Below are 26,721 nucleotides of genomic sequence, written 5' to 3'. Positions count from 1 at the left end.
TTTTATTTTTATTTTATTTTCTTTTCTTCTTTTTCTTTCATTCTCTTTTTTTTCTTTTCTTTTTCTTTTTTTTTCTTCTCTTCTTCCCTTCTCCTTCTTTCTTCTTCCTTCTCCTCTCGCGAGGCCGGCAGCTACGGAAGGGGGTCGGACGGTGGCGGCCGCAGGATGGGGCCACCGGGGGGGGCAGCAGCTCCTCTTCTTTGGCACCTCCCCACCGTGGGGGCGGAGGTATTTCCGGCGGCGCGGAAGGGGGCAGCGGGTGCGGGAGGCGGCGGGCGGCGGGCGCGGCGGCAGGCGCGGGAGGGGGTGGGCCGTGGCCGGCGGCAGGCGCGGGAGGGGGTGGGCCGTGGCCGGCGGCTGCCTTTTTCTTCTCCTTCTTCGGTGGGAATGGGAGAGGCGGGGGCATTTTTGTCCCATAAAGCAATGTTAAAATATATATGGACCGGTTGTTAAACAACCGGTCAACAGGGATTTAATGTTAAAGTTCGGTCAATAAATGGACCGCTGAGCAAGTTCCCCTAATTTAAATGTGAATGTTATATAAGTATGCATAGATACATATATATAATCTACAGAAAAAGACCAAGTATAAGCAAACCAACCTGTGGCTTTGATAGAAGAAGCACATCTCGGTGAATACCAGACAACCACCAATGGTCTTGATCTTCTAAATAGGAACCATCACTCCATCTCATGACTTGAACAGCAAGAACATTTTCTTTGTCTGAATCACAAGGATGGCAGCAACCCGTGATATCAAATTCAGCAGGTAGTCTGCTATCCTGGCTGCATAAGCACATAAATAACGTAGTTTCATTAAGTATTTAGAAGAAACAATAATTAAAGTTATCCCAGGAAACATGTAAGAGATTTTTCAGCATAGTTCTGTACAAATTTAATCCAATGCAGAGGAAAATATTGAACAGCATATCTAGACAAGATTTGCCATATCAATCAATAGGACATTAAGGAAGGAAAAAGCTATTTGAACTCTCAATAACTAAATGCACTTCTCAAAGTCAAACTTGGAAAGTAAAATATAAAGCAGTGACAAGAGTTTTTTATAGTATCGGTTGGTGAGCCAGGCCACTCTTAACAAAGAATTTGTCTAAAGCACCAAGTACTCTAGTCTGGTGGTGTCATAAATACATAAACACATGCATATGTATGTATGTGTGTGTGTGTGTGTGTATATCTATATATATATATATATATATATATATATATATATATATATATATATATATATATATATATATATATGCATATTTATGTGTGTGTATATAAATATATGTACTATAATAAATATCTAGAAAGGGGGAGTGTGAGAGAGAGAGATGGACTATATGATTCTGATTATTACTTTGGTCAAAAACTCTCTAGTGATGGATGTGCATCAAGATCTTTGCCTGCATTAGCTCATATTCTCCGACCACTACAAGATCAGCACTTCATCTTGAAATAATAAACCTTAAATTAAAAGGTTAATCTCTTACCATGGATTGTTTGAGGTTTCGAACAGCTCGAGTAAATATACTTTAAGACTTGAATGTAAAGTGTAAAGGCTAAGTTCAAACTTAAAATTAATTCTAACACTAATATAGTGTACCGACTCGTACCGATCAGACTGCACCGGATTTACATTCAAGGCTAAGTTTGAACTTAGAATTAATTCTGACACTAATATGATGTACCGATCCATACCGACCGGACTATACTAGTAAAGTACCAGTATGATACTAAGGTTTGGTTCGGTATACAAGTTGAACCAGTTTGTACCAATTTGAACCAAGTCAAACCACCTAATACCACCCAATACCAACCCATATCATCCCATTTCAGGCGATACCATGGCTAGTAGTGATAAAAAATGTTGGAAGCCTGTCTTAATACAGGGTATGTGTTGTACCATACCATACCGAACCGGTAGTGAATGGTTATGGTTCTCAGTACCAATTTGCAGCACTTGGTTGATACTTGATACCATATAATTTAAGTATTCTAGGTGCCCTATCACTCCCATACTTGTATTGCTTACATTCTCACAACCGGAAAAGATGAGTTCACTCTACCTGGGACTAAGTAGTAACAATTTCTTCAAGTTTCAGGGCTAAGTTTGCTTATGAACTCAAGAGTCAAGAGTTTATGTTCTTGGCTTAATTCCAAATTTCAATAAACCATGCATAGTGGAGGTGGATAGAAAACAAGTAATACCAATAAACTACAAGCCATCTTGTGCAACTAATTTATTTTTTTATTGCTCCACTTTTGAATGCCTTTTGCAGAGTCTAATATTGTCCATCTCACACCATAGCCAACAAGAAACACCCTTGTTGAAATCCACTCCCTTTGAATCTCATTAGAAAGATAATCCTTGTGTCATGCACCATTTTCAATGAAACTAGCCTATCTTTAGCCATGAAATAATTTCTTGTAATAGCTTTATAACTTCTTTTATCTAAATTCACCCATTCCACAGCCACCCTTCCACCCAAAAAAAAAACATGTTCTTGATGTTCTTGAAATGCATAAGATGCTGGTATTCCTAATATTAAAGCAAATATTGGCATGGGAGTGTTAATTAATGTCCCCTATCCCTCATTGAGACACCAAATGCCTCGTATTATATATGGAAATCTATGCCCAGACCCATAGTTATAAAACCAAACCAATGACCGACCTAGCCAAGCACCCAAGTCACTAACTCATTAGTCCAACGACCAGGTTGACCAGTCGAACCATGTTATAATTACAAATATTAAAAAATTAAATATATCCAAGTAAATCAGATATAATATAAAAACATCATTTGTAATTTTTTCAATGAAAATTATTTATAATCATTTTACTTCACATACTACTCTTTAAACATTTTTATCTACATTCTATACTACTCTTTAATTGCAGCACGAATAGAAGCAAATCATGATTCATTTAATTTTAAAAAATGTACACAAGGTTGTTTATAATGTAGGAAAATATTTAAAATTTATTGGTATTTTAATTTTTAAATAATAAAACTTACAAGTATCTAAATGCATAAAATGGTGTATTCTTTAATTATGCAAAAAAGAGAAAAGAAATTGATTATTTTTCTTTTATCATTGGAAAGAACTGATTATTAAAATATTGAGCAAATAACATCTTTTGAATAGAATATATACGAATCTTGTCACTTGATAAATTGTCAGGAATAATTTTTTGTCCATGTGGTTGAGAGCTCTCAAAACAAATTCTTGATTAGCTATTTCGAACCCCTACTCAACCATAATTTTGAAGGAGTGTTGCTAGCTAGTTCACCCACTTTTCACCCACCTGGTTCCCCATTTTTTTTCTGAAAGCCAGCCAGGTCAGCAGTCCTCAACCAGTTCGACCACATTTCTAGTCCTATATGAAATCTGATTCACCAGTTTTGCGGCGAAACTGGCCAGTTTGGTCCAATTTTAATAACTATGTTAGGGAGTGAATAAGGACAAATATCATGATCACACCACTAACAACCTTAATCTCTCCAAGGCAAAATTCCTTACATGTGTCAGACTCTTTTGGTGCACATTTTGCTGCCCACGCAATCATTATTTCTACCAAGTGCACTACAATTTCTCAAAACCCAATAATGTCCTTCTTCTTCTAATGCACCTCAAAAACCTTAAATCCCACCATGTGCATTCACTCCTATCCTTTTAAGGTGTGATCAGAGTACGCTGGCCTTAATTATATGTGTCACAACCCAGGACCTCACCCAAAATGGCTAGCCGAAAGTTATTCTTTGGGTTCCTTGATCCTGTATAAGTACCCAAGATCTACCCAGCGAATAACCGATGTGGGATTAAACACACGCCCGCACGGGTCCTCACATACTCTCCCTGTTCAAGCCCTGACGTCCTCGTCAGGCTAAGAGTTCATATCTATTCAAATCTAATCACAAATACCACGATTGGCCCGTGGTCAGCCCCAATGGATCCGTGCTGTAGTGTCCCCTAGTTCACATAGGTTATAGGTCGGGTCCGCTCTGATACCATTTGTAACAACCCAGGACCTCACCCAAAATGGCTAGCCGGAAGTTATTATTTGGGTTCCTTGATCCTGTATAAGTACCCAAGATCTACGCAGCGAATAACCGATGTGGGACTAAACACACGCCCGCACGGGTCCTCACAATATGACAACCAAGCTGATCTCCTTGCTCAGCTAGAGACTGCATTCACTGAGGAGGAGGTCAAAGTAGCAGTTTTCTAATTAGACATGGAGAAGGCACCTGGGCCTGATGGATTCCCAATGTTCTTCATCAGCATTTTTGAGATGTAATCAAGGGAGACATCTTCTGGTTGTTCAAGGAATTGTATGCTTGAAGAGTTGAATTACATCGGCTAAGAATTCATGACACTGGTTCCAAAGAAGCAAAAAAATGAAGTTGTGAAAGACTATCAACCGATTTCTCTTATGACTGGAATTCTCAGGATAGTCACCAAGTTTTTGGCAGCAAGACTACATCTCTCAGGATAGTTTTCCTAAACACTGCCATAAGGTATAATACATCTCTCTTTGCCGTCAATTTTGTCTTACTTTGCCTGTTAGCTCATTTTCTTCCTTAATCACATGACTCACATCTCAATATTGCATTGCTTGTATTTGCTATTTTGATTTTTATAAGCAATCAAGCAAGGCAGGCCTTGCTGCCCAAGAAATCCATCTCAAGCACTCTTTAGAAGAGCTCAAGCTTCTTGAAGCATAACCAACATTGATTTGCTAATTTTTTTTCAGCATTCCTACCAATTTATTTTTTTCTGCATTTTCTTACTTTTGTTTTCTCTATATTGATATTTTTTAAGTCAAGCACATTTTTAATAAAAATTTGTTATCAATCTTGACCAACCCAAGATGACTAAAATCCAGCATATGCGACAATTCCTAAGAAAGGTGATGATGCTTGAGTTTTCCTAACCATCATTAGTGACCTCACTCTATGTGGTTTAGCAACTGCAATCTTGCTTGACCTTATCCTCCCCCCACATATACATATGCACTTTTCCAAAAAATAACAAACAGAAGCAACTTCCAATTATTCACTCTTAGTTGCGTCAACCCCATAGAGCCACTCCCAAGTGCCCAAAACTTGTTCATGCTACAAAGTTTCAATAATATTAACAAGTATATGATGGCCAATAGATAACAAGCTACAAAGCTAAAAGTTTTCCAAAAAATAAAGTTTTTTAATTTAGAATTACTAACATTACTTCACAAGAAATTACATCATTATGCTTCCAATGACATCAGTTTCTGAAAAAAAAGGTTGTGATATTGAGCATTGCATTAAAACAAATGGATCAATTGCAAATGGATTAAGAAGACAAACTAAATCTAAATGTCAACAAGAATTATGTGAAAAACAAAATGCAGCACTATAACAATACAATTAATAAAAAAACATCAATATTTTAGTCCACACCTGTATCCGATGAGGATTCCATTTACCCAAGCAAAAAAGGAAGAATCAACAGCCTCAAAATGCAGCAAGATTTGACGACCTATCAATTATCACTTTTAGATCAATCAATAATTATGAAGCATGTAGCTGAAACATCAAAATATATACAAATCATGTCACCAAACAATATGTCTATATGAAGGTAGTAAAAAGGAGAACTGGTACAGCTATATCTCATTTTATTAAGTTTGACCAAGTTTGCAAGTAAATTAGAAAACTATGAAGGGAACCCTGTTCAAAGAGATGAAATTTTATGTGATTCTACTTAATTAGCTTGTTGGAACTTTAGTTAGAGTAAGCTACATTTGTAGCATGAACTCATATTGCAATAAGCAGCATGATCAAACCTTCACATGTCTTCTAGAAGTTCAGAGCATGTAAGTGTAATACCCCGGAAAAAAAAAAATGGTTGACGGGCCGGCCCGAAAAGACCGGGCCCATCCACCATTTACGATCGTGCCCTAGGCACGATCGTGGGAGAAGAAACGAGAAGAGGGGGGGTAGCCGCCGGAGAAGAGGCCGATCGTCGGAGGAGGTTGATCGCCGGAGAAGGGGCGGTGGAAGCCATCAGCCTTCCCTCTTCAACGAAGACCCCTGACAAATCGAGTGAAGAGGTCTTGGAGCCGTGCGCGTTGACCCGGGTTGCTCACGACTTCCTCCTCCGATTTCTCGCCGGAAAGGTCGCCGGAACACCCAACGGACGGAGGTAAGCGGGGCACATTCCCTTTGCGCTGCATTTGCTAGATTATTGGGTCATGTACTCAATGTTGGTGGGGTTTTGGCCGGTGAATCGTCGGAGAAGAGTCCGAAAACAGGGTACCCCTGTTTCGGCCTCCCTCTTCCAGATCTCACCGCCGCCGGCGGCCGGGTTGGCCGGGATTCATGGCGGGTGGGGTTGATCGGGTCTGTGTGAGGGTCGGAGAGGGATTTCTAGGGTTTTAGTGGGGATGGGGAGAGGTGGACCGAGATCTCCTTCCTCGTGATCCCATCTCCTTTCCTTCCCCTCGTTGGTTGGCCGCCGGCCAGCGACGACGGTGGGAGCTGAGCCACTGTGTGGCTGCTGTCGGATGAAGGCCGAGCCACCATCTCGGTGGTTTTTCTGTTGATAATGGAGGAGGGGGAAGGGAGGAAAGAGACCCTTTGCCGGTTCTTAGGAGGAAGAAGAAGAAGAGGAGATCTCTTCTTCTCCCTTTCTCTTGGCCGGCCACCATCACCGGCAACTGCAACAGTGGCAGCCGGCGATGGTTCGGCCAGTGGTGGCCGAGGTGTGTTAGGTTGGGGAAGGAGAGGGCAGCCACCATGACTATTACCCTTGGACCAAAGAGATTTGAGGGAGGGGGATGTACTCCCAACCATGAAGAGAGGGGGATCTTTCTTTCTCTTGGTCTCTTCACCAGGACCGGCCATCGTCGCCGGCGTGGCTGCGGCCACGGCTGGTGTGAGATACGGGCTGAAGTCGGCAGCCCCAGCCGACTTCAGCCCCTTCTTCTTTTTTTGGAAGGGGGCCAGAGCAGGGGATCGCAGACGCGATCCCCTCCGGCTTCTTCGGGCGCAGCGAGGGCGGGGCACCGCGGGCGTTACGCGGCAGCCCTGCGGTCATTCCGCGGCCACCCCACGGCCGCACGAGCGGCCGTTGATTTCGCCCCACCGCCGCGATTTTCGCGGCGGAGAGCTGTGAAATGGGGTTATAAAACCCCTTTTTCCTCCTCCATATCATGGCCGAGCTCCCTCTTCTTCCTCTTCTCCTTCTCCTCTCCCTCTCCTCCCTCTGTTCTTACCTCCCAAGTGGCCGGCGTGCCGCCCGATCAACCACCACCACCATCCGAGCCTCCCCTGTTTCGAGACCTCCTTCCTCTTCGGAAAGCACCGCCGCCGCCGCCGCCGCCGCTTGACACCGAATCGAGCTTCCCTTGGCCGAGACCCACCACCTCCGTCGACCGCCGGTGAGCATCCCTCCTCCTTGCCTTTGTTCCCATGCCAAATAACATGATGCTTCTTTCCCTGTTTCGGCCCCAAACCAAGATCTTCTCGGTTGCTCCTTCACACCGGTCGCCGCAGCGGCCGCCGGCCACCACTGCGGTCGGCTGGCCGTCGACCGGGCGTCAGCCTCCGGCCACCCAGGCCGGCCACCCCGCCGGCCCTCCCTCTCTCCTCCGTCTCTCCTTCTCCCCCTATTCGTGGGGGGATTTGGGGAAGGAGGAGGCCCATCACGGGCCAAACTGGGCCGTTGGGCCCAGTCCCCTGCAGGCCGAACTTGGGCCCAGTCCCCTGCAGGCCCAACTTCGGCCCAGTCCCCTGCATGCCCAACTTCGGCCCAGTCCAGTCCGGTTGGGCCCAGTGGGGCAGTATCCTTGTGGGCCCAACTTGGGCCCAGTTCAGACCCAAGCCCGGAACCCGAACCCGAACCTGAAATCTGAAACCCGAACCCGAACCCGAACCCGAACCCGAACCTGAACTGGAACCCGAACCCGAACCCGAAACAAGGGACCCGAAACCCAACCCATTCGACTAATAAACAGATTTTTGCAGTTAAGCCCTTGGCAGTATGCTATTTCAGAAATGGGGACTTCTGCAATTTGTATTTGATCCCTATAGGAAAGATTTATTACATAAAGGTCCCCAACTATATTTATTTAGTCCCCTCACTCAAGTTTTATTATAGAATAATACCCTGTAATTAAGTATTAGTCCCTGCAATAAATCTTATTGTATAAATGAACAAATTAGAAGCCAACATTGGGGGCCCTATTTAGCCGGGTCTGTGCGGGCCCATTGGGCCGTGTCCGATATGGGCCCTATCGGGCCATACCTATTATGGGCCAACTTTGGGCCCTGTTGGGCCGTGCCTAGTAGTATTATTTCTAGATTTTGCTCAGCTCTGAAATTAACAAGGAATTAATTAAATTTAAACAGGTGAACCTGATCCGTCTACCTGAAGTAGGAATCAAGCGAGAAGAGGTAAGTAACTTAATACTTCAAGTGTGATTTATAAATTATTTGATAAACTGATTATGTTTTGATATATGTTTTGTATTCAGTAAAATGGGTCAGGCATATTAAATTTTATTTGAAAATCATGTTATATGCTCTGAAATTCGTGAAATATAATTGAACAATTTCTGAAATATATTTTTATATACATATGCATTCTCAGCATGGCTATGATCTGTTCTGTTCTATTCTGGCCCCGCCAATGGGGATTATACGTTGGACCTGTCGACTTGTAATCTGTGAGGAACCGGTTTCGACACCGCGCCACCGGTGATTAGAATAGTGGTTTCTGGACACCGTTTCCACCGGTGACTAATAATAGTGGTTTCTGGCACTCTGTGCAACCCATGCCACTGGGTTATGTGGCCGTAGCCTATCATGTTGAGATTCTGATATCAGAGTTTTTTGGAAAAATGATAATAAATTTTGAAAATAGAAAAATGATGTTATTTATAACTTATTTTAGTTATTATCCTGTATTTGATCTGATATGCTCTGACCCCACTTTGGGGTATTTTGTTGCTTACTGGGCTAGTGTAGCTCATTATTTTATTTTCTCTATTTTTCAGATCCAGAGGCTTGATCGCACGGGATTGGGGAGTGCGTTAGATTTTCCGACGATTCCTTCAGTTATTAGTCCTTTAGTTAGATTGATGAAAGTATTTGATTTATGTAAGCATTTGTTATTGGAAATTTTGTAAAACTGCTTTTGAACAATTTAAATAATTATGCCAGTTTTGAACATCTGTATTTGCTTTGATATGATCCGATGCCTTGCACGCCTGTGCGGCCCGCCGTGCGGGCGTGCGGCGTCTGCCGCGCCTCGGGCTCGGGGCGTGACAGATTTAGTGGTATCAGAGCTTAGGTTTCAGATTCCTAGGGATTGTATTTGAAATAGTCAGATGGAGCTTAAGTTTTAGGATCTTTAGGATTCGTCAGAAAGTTTGAGAGATGGGTAGACATTAGGCCATTAGATGAAGACATTTATTTGCTTTTGTTATTGATAAATTTGAGTTATTTTATCATAATTTTGAAATGCTAAAATTAGAATGCAACCTAATTATGGCTGTAACCAAAGTGTGAATAAGTTATTCTGATAGTTTTCTTGGTAGAGCAATTTGTATTTCAAGTTATGATTAATTAGATTTTGACGAAATTAAGTGAAGGAATATTAATCATGAGATATTATCATGCAATGTAATTATTTTGGAAGTTTAACTTGATATCAGGCACTGTGGATATTGCTTCTAGTTGAAGTTAATTATTTTGGTGGCAAATTAAGATTCATCTATAAAAAAAAAATGTTTAAAGTTTGGACTAGAAAATATTTATTGAAATCTGTATGTGGATCATGCATGGAACTCGTACATAGAAGGAAAATATACTTGGGGATGAGACTTAAGAATTTTTATTTGGCCCTAACCCTTGAGACTTGAAACAATTAAGATTGATATTTTGATGGATCTCAATGTAAAATCATAGAGCTTATATCTTGGAGGAATTTCTTGTAAATCTTTGAACCAGATTATTTGATTTTTGTGAGTTAAATATTTATTAATCAAGGCTATGAGTTCATTGTGGATTTTGTATCACCATATGAGAAATGCAAGTGGGATTTCATGAGAGGCCCAAATAAGTTTAGCCTAAAAGAAAAGATTCGGAATGATTGAGTAAGCTCCTGAGTAAGTTAATCTAGAATCTTTTAATTATCAAAGCTTAGAATAAATATTAACTTGTATAATGGAATTGTCAAGGGAAACTAGAATTGGCTTAGTTCAAATCTGGATCTAGAATATGACTACTTGACTATATGATGGTACAAATACGACAACTATCTCAAGGGTTAATCATGACCTAGTGTACTTGGAAAGCAAGGATAAAATTTTGCTTGGATATTATATATAAAAAAAAAATGTTGATGATCTGGGATCATTAAGAAATTTTGGAGAATCTTGATCAAAGTTGCGCGGCGAAAGTATGATGGACTGAGTCAATTTAAACTGGTCAAAAATATTGACTGTGTTTTGGCAACATGTTATTATGAAAGACTATGTTGTTCAATAATGAAAGATTTTGTTAATAAGGGAAGGTGTATACTATTGATTCTCAGGTCAATCATGATATGATTATGTTATCTCTTAGATAGAATTTGCTATTTTTGGGTATGCTAAGAAAATAATAATAATAATGATAATTTGAACGTATCATGACTCAGGTTAGTTGATTGTTGATCCAATATGGTCTAATTTGTTAAGTATCTGAATAAACCATGCATTAATTGCTCTCGTCTTATGATTTTTAAGTTTAAGTTAAAAGCTTTGTGGCATATTGAATCATGGTATCAATACTGTCTTCTTAGACCTGCTTTTGTGATTTGATGCAAATCATTTTTGAGATAAATCGTTGCTATCTAATGATCATTAGTACATGTTCATTTTGTGAATCATATTCTTAGCAATATAATGATTTGACTCTAAGGTTGGTCATTATCCTTTGAGGGATCAGCACACTACCATGATAAGTGTATGAGATCTATTTCATTTCAAGTTCTATCCCAAACACAACTAATTTTAATCAATCCTGTTGTGAATCGATCCTGATCCAATTTCGAGTGAACATGCATCAAGACGATAATTTCAATATGAGATGTTAATCAGTCACTTATCTAGTGTTAATCTTGCGAGTTATATGAAATTTTTGATAGTTGATCCAAAGCTATCTATCACACTGATTTTGATCGAGGAGAATGAGATCTTGAATTTATATTACTCAATGGGCTGAGCATCTGAAAGGCCTGGATCTCTTAAATTTCGAGGACGAAATTTTTTAAGAGGGAGAGAATGTGAGATACGGGCTGAAGTCGGCAGCCCCAGCCGACTTCAGCCCCTTCTTCTTTTTTTGGAAGGGGGCCAGAGCAGGGGATCGCAGACGCGATCCCCTCCGGCTTCTTCGGGCGCAGCGAGGGCGGGGCACCGCGGGCGTTACGCGGCAGCCCTGCGGTCATTCCGCGGCCACCCCACGGCCGCACGAGCGGCCGTTGATTTCGCCCCACCGCCGCGATTTTCGCGGCGGAGAGCTGTGAAATGGGGTTATAAAACCCCTTTTTCCTCCTCCTCCATATCATGGCCGAGCTCCCTCTTCTTCCTCTTCTCCTTCTCCTCTCCCTCTCCTCCCTCTGTTCTTACCTCCCAAGTGGCCGGCGTGCCGCCCGATCAACCACCACCACCATCCGAGCCTCCCCTGTTTCGAGACCTCCTTCCTCTTCGGAAAGCACCGCCGCCGCCGCCGCCGCTTGACACCGGATCGAGCTTCCCTTGGCCGAGACCCACCACCTCCGTCGACCGCCGGTGAGCATCCCTCCTCCTTGCCTTTGTTCCCATGCCAAATAACATGATGCTTCTTTCCCTGTTTCGGCCCCAAACCAAGATCTTCTCGGTTGCTCCTTCACACCGGTCGCCGCAGCGGCCGCCGGCCACCACTGCGGTCGGCTGGCCGTCGACCGGGCGTCAGCCTCCGGCCACCCAGGCCGGCCACCCCGCCGGCCCTCCCTCTCTCCTCCGTCTCTCCTTCTCCCCCTATTCGTGGGGGGGTTTGGGGAAGGAGGAGGCCCATCACGGGCCAAACTGGGCCGTTGGGCCCAGTCCCCTGCAGGCCGAACTTGGGCCCAGTCCCCTGCAGGCCCAACTTCGGCCCAGTCCCCTGCATGCCCAACTTCGGCCCAGTCCAGTCCGGTTGGGCCCAGTGGGGCAGTATCCTTGTGGGCCCAACTTGGGCCCAGTTCAGACCCAAGCCCGGAACCCGAACCCGAACCTGAAATCTGAAACCCGAACCCGAACCCGAACCCGAACCCGAACCCGAACCCGAACTGGAACCCGAACCCGAACCCGAAACAAGGGACCCGAAACCCAACCCATTCGACTAATAAACAGATTTTTGCAGTTAAGCCCTTGGCAGTATGCTATTTCAGAAATGGGGACTTCTGCAATTTGTATTTGATCCCTATAGGAAAGATTTATTACATAAAGGTCCCCAACTATATTTATTTAGTCCCCTCACTCAAGTTTTATTATAGAATAATACCCTGTAATTAAGTATTAGTCCCTGCAATAAATCTTATTGTATAAATGAACAAATTAGAAGCCAACATTGGGGGCCCTATTTAGCCGGGTCTGTGCGGGCCCATTGGGCCGTGTCCGATATGGGCCCTATCGGGCCATACCTATTATGGGCCAACTTTGGGCCCTGTTGGGCCGTGCCTAGTAGTATTATTTCTAGATTTTGCTCAGCTCTGAAATTAACAAGGAATTAATTAAATTTAAACAGGTGAACCTGATCCGTCTACCTGAAGTAGGAATCAAGCGAGAAGAGGTAAGTAACTTAATACTTCAAGTGTGATTTATAAATTATTTGATAAACTGATTATGTTTTGATATATGTTTTGTATTCAGTAAAATGGGTCAGGCATATTAAATTTTATTTGAAAATCATGTTATATGCTCTGAAATTCGTGAAATATAATTGAACAATTTCTGAAATATATTTTTATATACATATGCATTCTCAGCATGGCTATGATCTGTTCTGTTCTATTCTGGCCCCGCCAATGGGGATTATACGTTGGACCTGTCGACTTGTAATCTGTGAGGAACCGGTTTCGACACCGCGCCACCGGTGATTAGAATAGTGGTTTCTGGACACCGTTTCCACCGGTGACTAATAATAGTGGTTTCTGGCACTCTGTGCAACCCATGCCACTGGGTTATGTGGCCGTAGCCTATCATGTTGAGATTCTGATATCAGAGTTTTTTGGAAAAATGATAATAAATTTTGAAAATAGAAAAATGATGTTATTTATAACTTATTTTAGTTATTATCCTGTATTTGATCTGATATGCTCTGACCCCACTTTGGGGTATTTTGTTGCTTACTGGGCTAGTGTAGCTCATTATTTTATTTTCTCTATTTTTCAGATCCAGAGGCTTGATCGCACGGGATTGGGGAGTGCGTTAGATTTTCCGACGATTCCTTCAGTTATTAGTCCTTTAGTTAGATTGATGAAAGTATTTGATTTATGTAAGCATTTGTTATTGGAAATTTTGTAAAACTGCTTTTGAACAATTTAAATAATTATGCCAGTTTTGAACATCTGTATTTGCTTTGATATGATCCGATGCCTTGCACGCCTGTGCGGCCCGCCGTGCGGGCGTGCGGCGTCTGCCGCGCCTCGGGCTCGGGGCGTGACAGATGGCGACGACATAGGCCGGTGGTACAAGGATGGGGGTCGGGCCACCCCGATTGCCCCTAGATTTGGAGGGATTGAGATGTTTGGGGACCTGGTAATGGACCCCATAGTATATGTGAATTATGGTTTAAAATATCTAATTATTAAATAATTTAGTTTGTGATTTATAATTGATGTTGTAGGGGAAGAGTCAGCGGTGCCAGGAGATTTTGATCAGGGAACTCGGCACCCCAGCGCGTAGGTTGTGATTCGGATTCGTGTTTGAGTCAGTCTACAATTTCTTATAAGAATCCCTACATCTGAGCACCTCTATGCATATATTTGATTTATCGTTGGGTTTATTTTATAATTATGTTGTTATTTGTTTTATGAGCTGATATGACACATACGAGGTGTGCATTGTGTTTATTATGAAAATACTGAAATAATTAAATTAGGAAGGATTAATATATTTTTGAGAATTTATGGAAATACGTGATGTGATTGAAATATGATTAAACATGTAAAGCTAGACATGTAAAATGGGTTGGACTAACCTTGTCATGAAATAGCCTCTATGAGCTTATGCGTAGGATAGCTGCCACGAGCTGATGCATGGAATAGCCTCTACGAGCTTATGCGTAGAATAGCCTCCACGGGCTTACGCGTGGAATAGCTGCCACGAGCTTATGCGTGGTATTTTGCAGTCTTGGACTGGGACATGATCTTGGTTAGTCCAAAGCCAGAAGTGATAAATTCTAAAACTTGGAAATCAGAGTAATACGTGAATGGATCACATAATGTGAAAAAGGATTTATGTATATAAAATGGTTATATATACTTGTTGTTTGTTGAGCTTTTGAAATGATGAAATGACATTTATTTGTTACTTTGATGATTTTATCGTTATTACTGTGTGGCTGTTGGGATTCTTACTGAGCTGGAAAAGCTCATACTACTCTTACTTTCTTTTTCAGAGGCACTGGATTTGTAGAGTCCATCGGGTGGGACGAGAAATGAGATCAGCATGGAGTTTGACTGCTAGATAGATAGAAGTTAATTTATCTTTTGCTTATGGACATCTGAAATTTTGTAATTAATCAGTACATTAATCATTAATTTTGGCATTTATGTGAATATTGTACCTTCTAGGCCTTACATGATCTCTAGGGTTCTACTTTAGGGATTATGTGGCCGTGTCACGTGGTCGACCCGAGTGATGGGTTTGGGGCGTGACAGTAAGTGTATACTGAAACAAGGGACTTAATTTCTTTCCCCATGAGGTGAATCTGATGTTTAAATTTTTACTAGATTTTACTTAATGAATCTTTTTTTTGTTTTTATTTGATGGAAGGGGACCCACCCATTAATACAATGAGGATAAATCAGGTTTTAAGTTAAGCTTGTGTAGATTACCAAGTATTACTTGCATATTAGATGAACATATGTAGCTAGTAACAATTATTCAAGTCCCAATGGGATGTCTAGCGGTACTCGGGAGCAGGCATTTTCCCAAGTGTCGAGATGGGGTGGGACGGTGACAAATCCCATTGCATAGAAAACCCAGGACAGGCCCACCCCATAAGATTTGAATCATTGGCTAGTAACATGGTTTGCCATACCAGCCCGAACCGGGCGGTATGGAGTGTATTGTACCCATTCGGAATCGGTACCCGGTATAAGTGGCATACCGACACTCGATACATCGAAAAAATTTCATACCATACCGTACCATACCGACATAGTGTTAGTGTGGCATACGTACGGAGTCCAGTACCAAGACAGTGAACCTTGACTAGTAATATAGGAGTCAATAGCATATGTAAGAAACAAGCATAATAATATGTTTAGGTTCAAAATTTCCTTCAAGCATACATAGTGTAATCATATCAAGCACAATAAAAAATTGCACATTACATCAAAAGAACCTATAGATAGCATTCAGTCCTTGCAGATATTTACTTCGATAAAGGAAGATGCCTATATACCGGTAAGGTTTTTCTACTTTCCATGTTTTGTAAGCATAGGTGTTTAAACCAGTACATCCGACTAATAATTATAAAAACACAACCTCACAAACTACATAAATGATTATTGATCAAATTTGAAATTGGCCAATAATAATCATCAATGCTCATTTTGGAACTACCTATACTACAAATTTACACTTGCCATGAAGCTGGCAGCAAACCATGGGTTTCAAATAGTTTAGGCAGCATTTATGAAAAGACAATTCTCAAACTTACCAAACTAACAATTCAGTAAATTTTGATCCTTTTCCTTTTGATTCCTTTCCTGAGCTACCTTGGATCAAAAGACTGCATTATACATGAAAATTTCCACTAACCTGATGCATTACTTTTAGACAAGACACCAAAACATCACTACAAGATATTGTAGTAATATCTTTTAGAGCTCTTAGCCAGATTGCACTTAATTGTGAGTTGTCACTAAGACATGCGAATGCAGACCATATCCTGACTTGGAGACTTACAGGCCAGGAATGGATCCAATGAACGACAGGAAAGATTTCAGGTCTTGGTTTAGATCTAGTAACTGTGCGGCCAACCTAGATCCAACTTGATCATAATATATCACCGTCTGTGTATGAAAGTTTGTAAAGTGTATATGTAATTCCCTGAAGATTTTTATTTCTTTGTATTGGCATTAAGAGAACTGGACCTACCAAATCTCTAATCCCCTTATATCTTCTTCAAAAACTCAAGCCCTATCCTCCTCTTTATACCTCCTGGTGTTGACACCCTTCATAACATTGGCTACTCTGGCCCTTTGCATCATGCTCCTTAGGCCACTAGCCTTTTGCATCAGGCTACTCCCGACACTGATTTCCCACATTGAGGCCCCTTCTGGTCTCAAAGTCCCTCAAATCACCCTCACCTCCCACCTCCTTCTCTCATGACTCAGGTCTCCAATAACTTCTGCCCATCCCTTACCAACTCTTTATCCCTCTCCCTCTCTTATTTTTGACATGTAGGCTTCCACTGATTCTTTGCCCCTTATAATGACTACATAATTTCTTCGATCCCACACCCCTCCTCTTGACTTAAACTCCATCTCTAGAAAATCATCCCTCTATTTCAACACTCACTCATTAGACAATGCCCTAGAAAATCTCACTTTAAAATTTCCTTCTCTATATAAAATTCTTCTAATTTATTTTCCCTTTCCTTGTTTGAACCTCCTGGCCTCATTCAACATTCATAACCACATGACCCTTCTCCTACCACCAGTGGCAATAAAGCAATCATGGCTAACACTAGCACCATCCCAAGCCCCAAGAACACTGCCCCAATCCAATCCTACACCATCCCAAACCCGATCCATATCCAATTTAGAACCAATGACTATTTCACATACCTATACCTGACTCATAGAATAGAAGTGATAGGTCTTACAAAGTCCTACTTAGACCTAAACCTAACCTAATTCCTAGATGATAAGAGTTTGGGTTAGAATTTGGACGGTAGTTCCAAACCTAGATGGGGGATTCTAGACCAATAGCACCGCACAATTATATTCCAACCTGTCAACAACAAACTGATATGTTTATCAAAGTTTTTGGTGACGAATAATTTTTGCTTTTTTATCTTCGTAGGGTGTAAAGAATGCTAAAGCTCCAGATGGAGCAGAAAAATTTGGCTATTTTCAAAATTAAATTCAAATTTAAAATTCAAGTTTAAAATTCAAATTTGAAATCAAACAATCAGTCATCACCTTGTTGTGATTTGTTGTAAGCTTGTGATAATTTTCCCTTTTTCGGTTATGGGATTTATGGATTAGTACATATTCCACATAACGAAATGAAAGGTATAAAATTTCATTATTTCACTGTTGTATAGAGACATTCCCTACTGAAATTAGTTTCCTTAAATAAAATTTAGCCATCCTAGGAATGGTTTTCTAGTTCATTTTCCATCATCTATATCCTTAATATATATATATATATACATATATATATATATATGCATATATATATGTATATATATGTATATATATATATATATGTATATATATGCATATATATATGTATATATGCATATATATGGATATATGTATATATATATATGCATATATGTATGTATATATGCATATATGTATGTATATATGCATATATGTATGTATATATGCATATATGTATGTATATATGCATATATGTATGTATATATGCATATATGGATGTATATATGCATCTATGGATGTATATATGTATATATGCATCTATGGATGTATGTATGTATATATGCATCTATGTATGTATGTATGTATATATGCATCTATGTATGTATGTATGTATATATGCATCTATGGATGTATGTATGTATATATGCATCTATGCATCTATGGATGTATATATGCATCTATGCATCTATGTATGTATATATGCATCTATGCATCTATGTATGTATATATGCATCTATGCATCTATGTATGTATGTATGCATGTATGGATGTATGTATGTATATATGTATATATGTATGCATGTATGTATGTATGTATGTATATATGTATGCATGTATGTATGTATGTATGTATATATGTATATATATATAATATATGCATCTATGTATGTATGTATGTATATATGCATCTATGCATCTATGTATGTATATATGCATCTATGCATCTATGTATGTATATATGCATCTATGCATCTATGTATGCATGTATGTATGTATGCATATATGTATGCATGTATGTATGTATGCATGTATGTATGCATGTATGTATGTATGCATATATGTATGCATGTATGTATATATGTATATATATATGTATGCATGTATGTATGTATGTATGTATATATATATATATATGTATATATGTATATATATATGTATATATATATATATATGTTGTTTAACCAATAGTTGTTGTGTTCTATTTAGAAAAGCTTACTAAATCATGTGTTCACCTTAAAACATAAACCATAGCCTAAAAACCAAGAAAGGTTTAAATAGCAAAAATACAAATATGGAGCAAGTCAGTATGAAGAAATATAACAAAGAAACATATCAAAAAGGTCATGCAGAAATAGTTGCAAAGTTAAAATCTTGCATTAAGAGCAAAAGCCAAGCATCAGCAACACTGGGCATCACCACCACATTGCAAAAGCAACTCTGCAGTAGGAGGTCATAGTAGCAACCAAAACAACACAAAAGCCCACATATAAATAAGATAAGAAATTCTATACATTTCAGGAGAATCAAATTGATATGCTATTACCTCATATTATAACATATAAAATAAATTCTACAAAAAGAATGTTTAGCATTGCATGTGTTGTTGTTCCTAAAGATCTTAAATAAGACCTGAGAAGATGTTTTTGGTGGTCAATTCATTCTCATATCAAGAACCAGACAGGTCTTATAAAGAGTACCCTAATAGTTGTAATATGGTATATTTGGCATGGTACATCGTATCGTCCCAAACCGGATGGTACAGTGTGTACCGTACCAAACCGGTTCAGTACCGGTACTCGGTACGGATGACGTACCGACACTCGGTACGCTAAAAAAATTTCGTACCATATCGTACCAATACTGTGCTAGTATGGTACCGGTATGAGGTCTGGTACCGAGACGGTGAACCTTGATATTTGGCAATAAAGTAGGCATGCATTTGAATGTGGCTTTGCTGAAAAAGATAATACTATCTTCTCTAATGTTATTGCAGATTGGAAGTTGAGGCTATCAGTACAATGACAGCTACATATGGAATTTTTACTGAATGTTGCCTTGTGAGCAAAAAAAATAAATAAATAAAAAACTCCCGTTTCTTTCCAATGGATCCGAACACTTAGTAGGTGGTTGAAGAAAAACTCCAATGGCTCAATTCATCAGTCAAATTATACTTCTAGAGATCTACAAATAAATGAAGATAGGGATATTTTTATTCCTATTGCTATCCTTTGTTGGCCTTTGTATGATCTATGTTCAACTACTGAGTGCAGGAGTAAGTCACATAGGTGAAAGAAAACCATGTTAAAGTATAGATTGAAACGGACTAAAAGACTATTGTGGATAGCACTGTCTAATAAATGAAGTTTGTGAGAAGCTTGAGTTAATCTTGAAAACAAGCAAAACGAGCTAATACTTTGAGCTGGAAAATTAATAAGCTGAGAACGAATTATGTCCAACTTGCTCATGCTTCGCTCAATATACCTCAAGGTATAAATATCTAATAATATAAATTATATTATTCATTACTTAACTACATAAATATTTCTACATTTATCAATTATTATCAGACAAGAATAATATTTACTTAGGAAAGAAGATCCAACCGTGACATCTTAATCTAATGGTTCCAGATTTTCATATGTTTATCAAATCTAAAAGTGATGTTAAACTTTAATGACTAAAGTTTCGGATAAATTTTGAACCAATCGGGGAGAAGGAAGTAATTTCCTTAACTTGATCAACACGAATCTCTCAAAAAAAATTTAGAAAAAAAAAGTAAAAAGATTGACGAAAGTACAATCTAGCTCCTCTTTTCTTTTATTGATTATTCATAAACCGAGATACAAAGACTCTATTATAATAGCGACATTTGTCCTTGCACAATTCAGGTCGAATTCCTATCCTAGTTTGAATAGGGCTAGCTTTTCAAAAATAGACATAACTAGTAAATATAAACACGAAAAATCTAAAAATCCTATAGAAAGTAAATCTCAACTTCTATATCGGCTTTGCTTTCTGTCACTCTGCCTAATTCTTCCTGAATTGGAAGATACAACTGGTCAAAATCCTTTTTGAAAAGAAAAAAAAATCGGTTGGACCAGCCTGTCTCGATTTGGGCGTTATCACTAGTTGCACCACCTCCTTTAGGGCATAGCACCACATCGTAGATCTCAAAAAGTTATCCAATTTAAATAAGAAATAAAATATCATCTCAATCGGGCATGATATGGCCAAGTTATGGCCTCCAGAAGTTTGTGTGATTCAGCTTGACAATATGACGGATCTCACTCCTAGACCCTGTTCAGCCTTACCCGTAAGGGTTAAACTGGTCTACATCGAGTCTGGTGATCTTCCTGGATCAATTTTCTACTAAAGCAAAACTCATTACATACCCTAAAAGTACCCTTTTAAGTTTATATCCGAGAAGCCTATATCTTTTTCTCTTACTAGTAGCCTTCTCCTCACATTTTCACTTCTACAGGAAAAACATTTGTATAGTTCGGTTCATTAGAATGTGTTTATCACATCTCCCATTCCATCTCTTTCCTTTCTTTATTTTTTTCTTTTTTTCTTTTTTAGTGCATCAGAAGATATAATAGAATATCAAAGGTCCAGAATTGAGCAAATAGCCAAGAATGCAGATGACCATTTTAGATAGCTTGTGACAACAATCAAAATAAATAAGAGATACATCAATAGGAGTATGTTAACTGGCATATATTAAAAAAAGGAAGAAAATATCAGTAAGAATGAAAATATGGTACGAATAAGATATAAAAAAAATGTATGTAAAACATACCTCTCCATTCTCTTGGAATTTGAAAATATTTCCTATAACAGCCAGTGGGATTGTCCGAAGGAACATAGGGTGGATTCACAGGAAATGGATAAAGAATATTTGTATAAATAGGACGATCAAAACCATGCATCTGCCAATTTGAAGGAACTGCCTTAACAAAGCACAATCACATCAGAAGGTCCTCTAGAAATAAAAGTGTGTGTCAAGTGTCTGAGAGAAGAGGGAGAGAGAAACAGACTGTGGCAATTACTTAGTTTATACCCCTAATATAGCACAAGTAAAGAAGTATTTAATCTTTAAAAAAAAGAAAGAAACACAATACAGACTAGTATAGGTCATGAATCAGTGTGGCAGCCGAATCAGTGTGGCAGCCAGTATGTACTCACAATTCAGCCATGACAAGACAGTTCCTGTAATGATATGGGTCGATATGGGCCAAGGTTCGCTGTACCGATCGGTACCGGTCGATATCGAGCGTACCGTACCCGTACCGATGGGTACCGGTATCGGTACACCAATGTCAGTACGTCTGGCGTACCGCATACCGTACCGTACCAACACTCGGTACGCCTATACTAGTGCGGCACCGGTACGGGGTTCGGTACCGGTACGGCGAACCTTGATATAGGCCAATATTGGTGGTATATACTAGTCTTGTACTTCGGTTTTTTAAACCTTGCTTATAATGGAGAGTAAAGAAATCCCATTTGTATAATTAAAAAAATCTAGACATAGGTTTATAGACTTTAGAAAGATAATAAACAGAAATATTCAAATGATATAGCCAGATACATTAACAAAGTGTACGCAAAATGAAATAGCTCGATATATATGAATCTTTTGTCAATTTAATAATCAGAGGACCTGGAATTTTTACTTCCAGGTGCTAATATGTTTTGGTCAGTTTGCACCTTCACAAATTGATAGAACAGATAGTATATATATTTTATAAAGAGTATATAAATGGATCAACTTTACTCAACATTCCAAAAGGCTAACAAATTAATATGATTAGATCATTCTTAAAAGCATAAAAACTGAAGCAAAAAGGAACAGAGTAAAGACTAAACGACCAACAAGAAACAATGAACCACTAGCAATTCTATCCCTTTCCTCTAGTTTAACAAATTAAGCATTAGAACTAGTCATTTCACTGCTGATTTTGTTTTCTAATCTATGAAACTATCTATTATTAAAAGGTATCCCATTTTACAAGGATTTACCAACCATATTTCTGAAAGCTAACAATTAGGCATGTTTTGCAGCCCTCTCGTTTTGCTAAAATACTATATTCAACAATTAACAGTTTTTTCTTGAAATTCGAGTTCATTTACTAAGTAATGAACTGCATATTAGAATCAATGAGATATAGGGAAAATATTAAAGTAATACTATAATAAGTTAAAAATACAAAGAAAAGAACCAATAATGAGATGTATAAATAATGGATATTAACAACTTTTAAGTCATGAAAACTTGCCTGGCAGTGTTTCCCAAAGAGAATCATCATAAGTGCTATCACAAAAGTTTCCTGGAACACTTGTAGGAGAAGAGGCCAAAAAGAACTTCCACTGCCCACTTAAAGACTTTACAAAAGGTAAGCCCTTGACCCAGAAAGCAGCACTCTCAAGGGCAGCAAAAATAGCATCATCATTCCAAACAGCTGAATTTGAATTCAGCAAATTCACCTTGCTGCGCTCATACCAATATCTAAGAGATCCTGTTCAGAGTAAAAAATAGACCACTGCACAAATCACTTCAGGATTTCGACAGCATTAGCTGGAGGGAAGTTTCTCTACAGAGATTATTGACTGATATCGGTCAGCATCTTAAGTATTACACAAGTGAACAGCTACGACAAGGTCCAGGGAAAAGCTTGACAATGCTAAGATGAGAGACACGGAACACAATAAATTAACAGACATGATGAAAAATGGATACAATGAACCGATGAAATTATCCTCCCAGCCATACAATTTCTCGACTGCTTAACTCAGAGTGAAAAATACTAGCATATCTGTAGTCAGGAATAATCACCACTTTGATACTGAAAAGGAACAGAAGCATGGTGCATATTTCTGTGCGATGTGCGAATGTCACTGGCTTAAATCAATATGAGATGTTTATCTGGCCACATCTAGAAATGGACTCTGCAATATAGAATCCAGTCCAGATTCACTCCTCAAGTTTTATGGTCAAAAGAATAAGCCATAAAAGTCATCAGCCTATCAAATCATGAATTGTAATTTTTTGTTAACAAAATAGCATGCACATCACATGTCCTTCGCAAAAGAATTGTTGAAGTATCAAGCTATGATCATGTATAGTTTACTTAGTTGACCTACTTAAATAATGGAGAAAATTCAAATCGAGCTATAATCTTAGTACATGGAACTGACACACAGTTGGTGTAGAATAGGGTGTGCTCACCTTCAACTGTATCGTGTGAGTACAGTGGCACATGTGCATCACGCTTTCTCCACTTGATAAAGGATGGATCTTCCCAAACTCTATGATAATTATTTAAGGGAGAGAAGGGTCCAACTGGAAAATCCACAGGCATGGTGACAGAAAATTTGCTCAAAATATGTTTCGACAAAGTAATACCATATATGCCCTGCATGCACACACAAAGAAATAAAATGAAAAAAATAGTGTCCATAACTGCCACTGGAACTCATAAAAGAATTGAAGTTCAAAACTTCAAGATTTCAGAAATCCCATTATTGATTTCATAAATTGTGTCAAAAATATAGTAGCACAAGATATTATGTAGTTTCAATTTCCCTTTTACTTTGCATTAAAAACAATATTGTGAGTATCTGTGCGGGCATGTGTTTAGTCCCACATCGGTTATTCGCTGGATCGATCTTGGGTTGTTACAAATATGAAGATAGAAATTCTCCCCAAACATACACCTTTCAAACTCTGCATTAGCTCTGATAATGTTGACAGTGATCTTAGAAAAGGTGTACTGAAATTGTGAAATATTTTAAACAAAATATTTACAAAGAAATGTTCATGTTGCTGTCCATGACTACTAGAGTACAGAAAAAGACTGCGAAGGAAGATTTCCTTTATATAAATTATGATAAGCTTCACCTAAAGAGCCAATAAAAGAAAAGCAAGGAAAAACAAGGTAAAGAGCAAATAAGGTCAGACAAACTTATATGGATGGCTGGTTATCTCACTAATAGAATGTCTTACAGGCTCCCTCCTATCTAAATCCCAGGCCTCCCACATTCTTGTTACTCTTGATATAGTCAATAGAAACATTTACAGCATCATTTCCAAGAAGATAGCCCAGAAAATGCAACAGGTCAGGGAAGCAAGTTGCAACTCTCCATAACCATCCAGCATTCTTCCAAATATTTGGGTTTAGCTTTAATGATCCCCATTTGCCAAGCATTTCTGCTTACAACCAACTCCAATCTTATTACAGGATTTTCCATATCTTTTATCACAATATCTATTCATGTTATGTAATGTCTTCTCCTTTTCCTCCGTCCAGCAGCGGAAATTGAAGTACCCCTTCCCCTTGCTATAGGAGCCCTCTCAGGTTTATGTTGTATAATATTTCTACCAGCTTAATTGTTCCTCCATCATTTTGTTCTTAATTTATGTAACACTTACAACTCTTTAGCGTACTCATTTCTCAAGCTATCCTTCCTAATTTCACCATGCATTCATCTTAGCATTCTCATTTCTTTGACAGGAAACTTGTTTTCTAGACCTTTTTTACAGTCTAACATTCATAGTCGTGCAAAACTACAGGCCTTAAAGCCATTCTATAAACTTTCCTTCAAATCAACAAAGTATTTGTAGGTCACATGATATCCCAAAAGCACCTCTCCTTTTTATCAAACCAGCTCTAATTCTATTACACATCTTCATCCATCTCTCCATTATTTCGTATGATAGATCACAGATACCAGAACCAATAACTTCGTGGTATCTCTCGTCTATCAACATTAACTGAAGTCTTGTCTTTGTTACTGTTTTCATGAAAATACTTTGCCAAGCAAGCAGCAACTTTTAAGGCACTAAAAGATATTGAGAACCAAATTCTACAGGGATCTCCCAACTTGGTGCAAATTAAGAAATACATAAAGATCCAAGCAAACATCTGCTCTTTATAACCAGTTACACAATCAAGAAGTCAAGCCACTGAAACATAACAAGCAGCCACTTTTCTATTAGTGATGTCCCCTACAAGGTACAGATTGATCAGATCATAGAGAGCCATGATGCCTCCTTGTAAACATCCACACGATTCAATAAATAGATTTGACAGTGTGTAAACAAGTTTTCTAAGTATAGCACAAACTCCCGCTAATACAAGATTAGCAAAATAAACACTAGTAATTCCTAACTTCAAACCAATTACAGTAAGCCTCTGTAGAGTGACCACCTGCAGTTTCTGCACACTTCATCTAAAACAATCTCATACCATTTTCAGAAGAGCTCATCGAACGTCCCTTTTTTACTTCCCTCCAAGAAAGCCATTTAAAGGGCACAGGGGGTTTTGTCAGACTCCAACAAGTTCATAGACAGGAAATCAATAGAGAAAAGTAATATCGATCAAATCCTAGAACGGGGGGAAAGGGGCAAAAAGAAAAAGCTATGCACAAGCAAGCTGAAAACGCGAGAGATGCTCCTCTCAATATCCCATCCAGAACTAAATGAGAGGTTTCAAAACAGTGATGAAGGTCGAAAACAACAAAATGGCATAAACGAGCGCCCAGGAAAAAAAGAAGGCATAACAAAACTCGGGGGAAAAACAAAAGAAGAATTCCTGAGGCATAAAGAGATCAATAAAGCACCAAGAGCTTAAAACTGAAACCAAGTCCCAAACAGAAGCTGACAAAAGAAATCCACATCTACTTCAATTTAGAAATAAATCCAAGATAGAAAGCATGGACAGTCTCTTTAGCAACACATCCAATCTTCTACATTCAGAGCAGATCCAGGTTCACAGCAGCATGAACAGCAGCAGCCTATACAATCAATGAATCAAAACATAAGTGAATAATATCATAAAAGCTTCCAAAGCCCCTCTAACTGAAGAAGAAGCTTCCTCTAGAAGAGCATCAAGAGATCAAATAATCAAACTAGAACTCTTGCATGGTAAAAGTCCTACAGTTGAATCACAGTTGAAACCTTCAACTTCTCCACTGCCATGTTCAATAATGATTTTTCAGCTTTTCTTCACCAATAACAACATGCTCATGAATCACCGATCGAGGACGTGGAAATTCCAGTGATCTCTCTCTTCACTGTTTCATACCCTTGGCATTCCCCACCAAGGTGCCTCACTCTAGATGATATCGAAAAACTCTTCTTGATTTGGTTTTTTTTATAAAAAAAACTAGGAATTTTAATAAAAGAAGATGGGATGGGATACAGAATTTCAAGAAACCTTTTGGACTGGAAGATCACCGCAGCAGACGACGGACTTCCCAGCAGCCGCCGCTTCCTTCTTTGGAAATCCACCCGGTTGACGACACGACAGATAGATAG

At 39.1% G+C, this 26,721-nt stretch overlaps 1 protein-coding gene across 6 annotated transcripts in view; it reads right to left on the bottom strand.

Annotated features, from left to right (window-relative positions):
* The window catches only part of LOC103713844 (beta-galactosidase), a 60,377-nt gene extending 33,656 nt beyond the window's left edge, over positions 1 to 26,721 (bottom strand). For 2 of the 6 annotated variants that reach the window (XM_008800885.4, XM_008800890.4), the window contains exons 1-8: positions 26,621 to 26,721; positions 26,342 to 26,518; positions 26,025 to 26,198; positions 23,632 to 23,818; positions 22,682 to 22,921; positions 21,202 to 21,348; positions 5,450 to 5,528; positions 603 to 786 (exon numbers count right to left, since the gene is read on the bottom strand). In XM_008800885.4, the coding sequence (XP_008799107.2) occupies positions 603 to 786; positions 5,450 to 5,528; positions 21,202 to 21,348; positions 22,682 to 22,921; positions 23,632 to 23,818; positions 26,025 to 26,081 (894 nt within the window). In that variant the 5' untranslated portion in view covers positions 26,082 to 26,198; positions 26,342 to 26,518; positions 26,621 to 26,721. Of the gene's footprint in view, positions 1 to 602; positions 787 to 5,449; positions 5,529 to 21,201; positions 21,349 to 22,681; positions 22,922 to 23,631; positions 23,819 to 25,651; positions 26,199 to 26,341; positions 26,519 to 26,620 lie in introns of all 6 variants that reach the window. The other 4 variants (XM_008800888.4, XM_039115861.1, XM_008800886.4 and 1 more) reach the window with 4 other exon arrangements.

The sequence above is a fragment of the Phoenix dactylifera genome, unplaced genomic scaffold (genome assembly GCF_009389715.1).
Source record: "Phoenix dactylifera cultivar Barhee BC4 unplaced genomic scaffold, palm_55x_up_171113_PBpolish2nd_filt_p 000026F, whole genome shotgun sequence".
NCBI classification, from domain to species: Eukaryota; Viridiplantae; Streptophyta; class Magnoliopsida; order Arecales; family Arecaceae; genus Phoenix; species Phoenix dactylifera.
The sequence above is the reverse complement of the archived record's forward strand: the minus strand, read 5'-3'. Positions and strand labels throughout refer to the sequence as shown.